Source organism: Desmodus rotundus, chromosome 2 (genome assembly GCF_022682495.2).
Source record: "Desmodus rotundus isolate HL8 chromosome 2, HLdesRot8A.1, whole genome shotgun sequence".
Lineage (NCBI taxonomy): Eukaryota > Metazoa > Chordata > Mammalia > Chiroptera > Phyllostomidae > Desmodus > Desmodus rotundus.
In genome coordinates this window covers 86,406,749-86,414,582 of record NC_071388.1, presented here as the reverse complement: position 1 = coordinate 86,414,582, position 7,834 = coordinate 86,406,749, and the positions used below count along the sequence as shown (strand labels likewise).

The following is a 7,834-nucleotide window of genomic DNA, read 5'->3' as shown; positions in this document are numbered from 1 at the left end:
CTTCCGTTTGAATGATGTGGCCTGTGTAATTCGGTGAGATATTCAAAGACCTAGTTGTTGTTATGGCTTGGAGCCACATTTTGAATCCATTTCCCCAGCATGAGCGGACAGCGGAGGGAGGACAGTGGGGCCCAGGGCGGTGGAGAAGCGGGCCGGCGACCGCGGAGAGCGGCGGGTGCAGTCAAGCCCCCGGTGCGCGCAGGAGCACAAGCCCGCGGTGGCGCAGACCGGGGCGCGGGGTGGTGGAGGGCGCGGGGTGGTGGAGGGCGCGGTGGGGCGTGCCTGGGAAGCCGGGCCTCGGCCACTTCCCGGTCTCGACGAGCCGAGGGACAGCGTAGACCCGACTCCACGAATGAGGACGACTCGCGTCAGCAGGCGCTGCGGCGGGGCTGGGCGAGGGCGAGGGCGAGTGCGCGTGCGCGGCTCGCGCGGGCTGGGGAGCGGGTGTGCAGAGAGGGTGCGCGGGTGCGCGCAGAAGCGGGAGCTCGCGTGCGCGCGGCCGGGCATCCTGGGCGGTGGGTCCTGCCTGCGACAGGCGGCGGCACAGGGTCCTGACTGTGACGGAGGTGGTTGCTCCAGACGCCGGCGGCGGCGGCGGCAGCAGCAGCGGGCGCGGAGATGTGGCCCCTGGTGGTGCTGCTGCTGCTGAGCTCGGCTTGCTGCGGTGAGTGGCCCCTAGATCCAGGCTCTGCGGTTCGCGCCTCGTCGCCTCCGCGGCGCCCCCGCGGGCGTGTGGGTTGTGCCCCTGCTGGGTCCGCGGTGCCCTGGAGAGGGTGGCCGGGGTGCTGGATGCGCGGGCCCTGCACGCCCGGATACGAACGTGGGAGGGCCCCGCGGGTAATGAGGCGCCCCCTTCCTTCCTCTTTCCCTCCTCATCTTCCCATGGGTGGCAGCAGGTCTCATCTCCTTCCCGCGCTCTCCGCCTCCAGACGCACACACGGAGGAAGACTCCAAACCGTGCACCTCCAGCGCAAATTAACTAGAGAGAAAGGGCGCGATCGGAGGCGAGTGGGTGGCAGCTGTTGCGGTCCCCCCTCTTTCGCACCCCTCTTCCCTCCTCAGTGCTTCAATGCGTGGGGATGAAGGAGGGAGAGTGGGAGAGCCCGGGCCTCTTGCGATGGGAAGTGCGCATTTTGGCGAAGTCTGCAAGACGGGTTTTTGTTTGTTCGTTCGTTCGTTTTGTTTTCTTCATTTGCCTTCTCACTTGAGCACGGAAGTCAAGGGGACATAACGGATACAATTAAGTTTTATTTCCAACCCACCATTTAATCAGAAGAATCTTCTGGCCGCTTGAAAAAAAATTATTAAACCCTAGAAATAGGCTTCCTGGAAACTCTCGCTACCCCCACTCCACACCAACCACTTTCATACAGTCCAAATTGTACATTCAAGTTTCCCCGCTCTATTTTGGGAAACGTTTAACAGTAGTATAGATTTCGCTTGAAATATGAAGACAATAACCCCTAGTCAAAACGTGTTTGCAGCTAAGTGTTTTGGACCCCAAGCTTTTGGAATCTATTGAAGAAAAAAAGCGTGCTTCGTAAAAACTGAGGAAGGAATAGGAGTTTTTTGTGGCTTCTTTAGGCAGCGCCTTTTTGTGAACTTTCTGTAAAATTCAAATTGAGTTTGAGTAACAGTTACATGTAATTGTTACATTTAATTCTAGAATACTAAATTAATTAAATGGATTATTAGCTTCACTGTTCCATTCATAAAGGATTGTGACTTCAGCTACTTTCAAAATGCTCTTAAGACCCTGCTTACCACTTTCCCCACTCTCTGAATATCCTACGATGTTGGAACTTAATAATCATTGTATCTATCTATTTTCTAAAGGGTTGACATTAGAGAAAGTAGTGTTTTCTGTTACTATCATCAATGATTTGTTGCTATTACTGTAAAAATAGCTAAAATAATACTGCTTTCAGAAACCTGTCTTCTGATCAGAAAGCATGTTGAACCAGATTATAAATTTGTGATGAAATATCACTAGTGCATACTGTAGGCATCAAAAGCTAATCTGAAGAATAAAAACTATAAATCATGTACTGCTTTAAAAACAGGGTCCTGTTTTCAAGTAAATTAGAACTGCTAGAATGGTACTTTTGGGGATGGGAATTCTGTTAGGCCTCCTTTAGTAATAGTTAGGATTATGTATAATTAACACTTATTCACAACTAATATTAGTGTACTCAAGTCCCTATAGAGTCATAGAATTGAGAATTTATGGTATTTTATTGTAGTTAGTCAATAACTTGAAAAAATAAAAAACAGAATAGAAGCATTATGCATTTCAGTTAAGTGTTGAATATAAACAAGGAAGTGATAGTATTTGCCATAAAATACAGCGGATTTTTGTGTGTGTGTTTAATATTTAATTTTAAAAGGATGTTTGAATAGATGTTCACAGTCTCAGAACACAAGTAGTTAGAAACCAAGGTATTTGAGAGACTGAATTTAGAATCTAGAATGAGTAAGAAAGTCCATGGATTTGTTCCTTCATTTATACTGGATCTTTGGTTTTGCTTTCAATTTCTTGTAAATGACTGGTAATCAAAGGGCATTTCCTGGTAGGCTCTACAGTGTCAGTTCATCTTTGCAGTAAAACAAGTTATGTAAAATGTCCATTCGATCTAATTACAGGCAAACCGTAAGCCCCTGCACTGGCTTACAAGATGCAGAATGAATTATTATGCTCCTTTCCTCTCCCCCCCCCATATGTCCAATTGTACTTTGTTTAAATCACATCAACATTTCCAGTGGTATTCACAAACTGATAAATAAAATCTTACTCAAATAATAGCAGTATATAAACTGTCAGTGCTTGAATCAATTTTGAGAGTGAGTTTTTGAAATTAAGGGTACACATGATTAAAAAACATGTTTATTGTCTAAGTCTAGTAGTAATTTGGCTTGCTTAAAAGAAAATGTTTTCTCCTCAAAAAGTATATTACTTTTAAACAGAAGGTGCCATTTTCAGGAAGTAAGTGCCTAGGTAAAGTAGTTACGGATGGGACCGCCCGGCAGTCTGGAGGCAGTGGTCAGCCTCACACTCACCGTCTGCCACCAGGGTATGCCTCATGCTGTCATCGGTATTTTGGCAGATGTTTTATCTTTGCCACTGAGTTGTTAATGGAGATGCGAAAGGCCAGCCAGACTCTAAAGATGAGAATAGGTGTTTTTCCCAAAACTGATAAATATTCTAAATCCAAATGTATCACTTACATTATTAAAACTAAGTTTCTGTTCTTTCATGTCGATCCAACTATTGCTAGTATAGGCATTGCTTTTAATACATTAATGTTATTTTTGTGACACAATTTTCATAAAGCCACTTCCCCATCTTTTAGGTTTTTACTGTCATAGCTTTTTATACAAAATAAAAAACTCTACCTTTTTATATCTTATGTCTCAGCCTAATATAATGCACTCTTGGGTTGTCATAAAGCTACTTTGACTTGTACTAGTGCAGATATTTTTTCTATGATAAGAGAATAAGAATAATAGTGAAGGATCAATGTTGCTGAGCTCACTGTAACACTAAAGTAAAAAATATAGAGCACCAGGAAATTTGATTCTGACAGACCTAGACTTAAAACAATAGAACCTGGATTTTCGCTCTTTGTGGTTGTGTGGAGAGAAACAGGAATTAGAAGCTACACCCTTCTCTGTTTCATCCCATATCCACGGAACAGTTGTAGTCGACTCACAGTCTGGTCAGCCCCAGCGTTTGAGAATAGTTGTGCATATTTGAACACATGTCACACTTACGGGTTAACAGACAAGGCAGGGAAATTGGCAAGTGCAGGGTCTATCAGAATTGCTTTTTATGTTTCTGTTTCAAGCCAAGTATGAGCCCTCGCTGTGTTCCAAGCACTGTACAAGGCCCTCTTGGACACAGAGACAACTTGCAGACCCTGTACCCCTTAATAACATAACATGTAGTTTATAGATGGTAGGGATTTTTTGTTTTTATCCTTCAGTGGTACTTAATATGTTTTCAGTGATTGATAAGGCCGTAATTCTGTATGTTGCTGACTTTAAACTGCCCTTCCCCCGTAATTCTAGGTCAACCACTTCAGTTCTTGTAAGGCCGCTTTAAAATCTAGTGAGGGCTTACTGTGAGCCAGAACTAAACCCTTTGTGCACACCCCCACTTTATTCCAGACCTTATTTGATCTCTGTTGAGGAGAGATCTGACTAAATCCTCCTTTTTTTGTGTGTGTGTGTGATATAATTGTTCAGATTTTATTGGTGACATTAGATTAGTAGTTGCATTAAATAACTAAGTTCCCTTTGTGATTATTAATTGAAAAAATAACAAATGCATACTATGTATACATAAATATAACACAAGATTAAAAATTTAGGCAAATAAGTAGAAACTTAAATAATCAGATGGAATTTTAGGACCAATAAATTCCCTAATTGAAAATAAGAACTTGGGGAGGGAACCAAGATGGCGGCGTAGGTAGACACACTGCGCCTCCTCGCACAACCAGAACTGACAGAGAATCGAACAGCAAGGGGGACTGAAACCAAGGAAATAGAAAATAACCATTCATCCAGACTGGTAGGAGGGGCGGAGACGGGCACTGGGGTGGAGAGGACTCGCGTGGCTGTGGCGGGACTGAGACTGGCGGAGTGTGGGACAAATGGCTCAGGCAGTCCGGGCACTAGCAGACCCCGCGGCCCCACATCTGCGCAGATAAACCGAGAGGGCCGGACTCAGAGTGGCGGAGAGTGGGGCAGGCAGAGTGGCGGGTAGCACCCTGCGGCACCACATTCGCCCACAGATAAACCAGACGAACGGGGGGCAGCGAAGCAGACCTCGCAACCCAGGGCTCCAGCTCGGGGAAATGAAGCCTCAAACCTCTGATTGAAAGCGCCCCTGGGGGTTGGGGCGGCAGCAGGAGAGACTCCCAGCCTCACAGGAGAGGTTGTTGGAGAGACCCACAGGGGCCTAGAGTGTGCACGGGCCCACTTACTCGGGAACCAGCACCAGAGTGGCCCAGTTTGATTGTGGGTATCGGAGTGGAAGATTGAAATCCGGAGGAGAGTGAGGCGGGCGCCATTGCTCCCTCTCCTAAATCCTCCTTTTTGACCGTAATTCTAACCCAATTCGGTTTGAGGCCCTAGTTTTCATGCCAGAGTCAAGGTCTGGTGGCAAACAGAATACATTTCTAGCAGGTATCTTTACTCACGAGCTTTGCTTCATTTACCTTAGCGACTGCTGGGGCTTCTTACCCCATTCCTAAACATCCATTCCAAGCAGATAGTTAACTTCCTGCTCTCCCGCAAAAAAATAACGCTGTGTGGTGTAGGCCCTCTCAACTTCCCTCCCGTCATTTCTAAACTCATCTATCAAGTCTTAGGTAACCTATGTCTCTCTATCCTTTCTCACCCAGTTTCAGAAGTATACCTATTCACCCTTTTAGGGAAAAGATCACCTGTCTACAGCTCTTCCACTTCCACCATCTTGGAGACCTACCCAATTTAATTCATCAGTCTTAATCTTAGATCCCTCCTTTTCCATTGGTTCTTTCACCTTAGCTCGCAAACATGCTCAGGTTTTATCCCACATTGAAAACAAACAAGGAAGAAGAACCAAAACAAATCTTGGCCCTTGTCCCTGCCTCACACTCCTACCACCATCGCCTTCTCTCTCTGCTCTCTTAGACTCCCGTGTTTGGTGAGAGGATAATAGCCTGTTCTTTCTCCCCTCCCATTAACTGCCCAAATGCAGTCTGACTTCTGATCTCACTAGTCTATGGACATGGCTGCAGATAAAGCAGCTAATGTAATTTTTAATCTAGAGGCTGTTTGTACTTACCCATTTAACATCTGTTTTGTCCATGTCAAGACCTTTCCTTGATGTCTGCACTGGAGTTCTTTGCTGCCTCACCTGCTTCTCCCACTACTTCACACTAACTTAGTTTATTCCTTTTTAACCATTTGCGCCATAAACATTGGTATTCCCCAGCATTTAGTTCTCTGGTACCTGCTCTATTGCTTTGCAAAGACTCTCTGGGCAGTCTTGTTTATGCTCATGATTTCAATTATCAGCTATCTTCTGGGTGATTCCCAAGTCTTTGTAGCTCCACCCTTTCTCCTTAAACCTAGACCCATATATCCTGAGATCTACTCGACATCTCCATTTAATTGTACCACAGGTACTTTAATACTTGGCCTAGTACATATTAAAAAAATTTTCCCCTAAATCTCCTAAATCTTTTCTCCCTACAGTTAATCCACAATCTATCTGGTTACTCATAATATTTTGGTTAACAACTTTAACTCTTTCCTCTTCTTTCCTCTTACTTCCTACATCTGATTTACATTGATTTTATTTGTTTGTTTTTTACTATAATGTTTGGCCTTCTCTCCAGTGGTCATTTACCTGGACTATAGCAATGATCTCTTAGTGGGCTTCCCATTCTTGTCTCCCTTCCTGTCCTCAATTCACCCTTCATATTGCTTTATGAAGTGTAAGTGTAAGTAAATCTGAGTGGTTTGCTATTGCTTATTTTATCAAGTCCATACTCCTCAAAATTATACTCAAGGAAGCCTTTCAGTATTTCTTAACCATCTTTTCCAGTCCCTTTTTCTAGAGATCACCTGAATAATCTTCTGCTTCCAGTTATTCATTCTCCTCATTCCTCTGTACATGTTACTACTCTGCCTAGAAAGCCCATCCTTCTCCATAACACTCCTACTCATCCTTCAAGACCCAGTTTAAACATCACCCTCTGGGAAGTTCATCCTTTGGTATACTCGTGTGATTTTTAGGAAATCTTCTATCTGACCTGCAACTGACTTAATTGAGATTTTCTGTTGAAATGTAGAGCTTCATGATTCCATAATCAGGTTCTAGAACTAAAAAGAAGCGGAGGATTGTATTGAAATATGGAAGCAAAATGAATCCTCCCTGATACATGATTTTTTGGTATTTCCTTTCTTGGGATTCATACTTTTTTTTTTTTTTACATTCATAAAGAATATCTTGAGTTCTACTTACTGGACCCTGGGTTAAATCCATAGGATACCAAAGGAAGACATTGTCCTCACTTTTCTACCTTTTGAGCCTAATGGGGAGACCAGTTCAGTCCAGCATTAATACAAGATTCAGTAATAAGGGTAGTGACAACACTTGGGTAGGGGACGATGGGAGCAATAAGGAGAGGATAAGTACGGTTGAGTAGTGGTAGAAAAGGGGAACAGGGTTAAACATCTCAACTGTCCTTTAGCAGGAAGAGCCAAAGGTAGTCAAGTCGAGCTGCCATGTATTGAGCATTTGCTATGTATGTGAAAGACATTGTGATAGGAACTTCATGTTCCTTATCTCATTAAGTTCTAACAAAATCTGTATGAGGTATGTACTATCACTATTCACATTATACAGATGAGGAAACTGAGGTGCAGAGGTGAAATGATTTGCGTAAGGTTATATATCTAGGAAGGACTAAGTCTTGAGCCAAGGTCTGACTCCAAAGTTGTGCTCTTACCTATATCCCCAGTGAAGGGTATGGGTCTTTTGGGGCCGGGGGGACGTGTGCAAAGGTGTGGACACGAAAGTAAATATGTGTATTTATGGGATTTTGAGAAGGTCATTGTGATTGGACTTTGGTTTGGAAACGAGGAAGGATAGGAGGTGGGGCTAGACAGGACCTTGGAGGACCTAGTTTGTATTTTGTATTAATACACTTAGAATTTAGCCTGAGAAAAGGGAAGGGCGTTGTTAAAGTATGTTAAGCAAAAGAGTACACATTTGCATTTAGAACATTTATTTTTGGGAACTGTGGAAAATACAGGGCTTGGGATGGGGAAATGTTGA

At 44.1% G+C, this 7,834-nt stretch overlaps 1 protein-coding gene across 4 annotated transcripts in view; it reads left to right on the top strand.

Annotated features, from left to right (window-relative positions):
• The first annotated feature begins 397 nt into the window (after positions 1-397).
• CD47 (CD47 molecule) overlaps positions 398-7,834 on the top strand; it is a 53,005-nt gene continuing 45,568 nt past the window's right edge. For 2 of the 4 annotated variants that reach the window (XM_053918338.2, XM_053918342.2), the window contains exon 1: positions 398-664. In XM_053918338.2, coding sequence (XP_053774313.1) covers positions 619-664 — 46 coding nt within the window. In that variant the 5' untranslated portion in view covers positions 398-618. The remainder of the gene's footprint in view (positions 665-7,834) is intronic. The other 2 variants (XM_053918341.2, XM_053918339.2) reach the window with 1 other exon arrangement.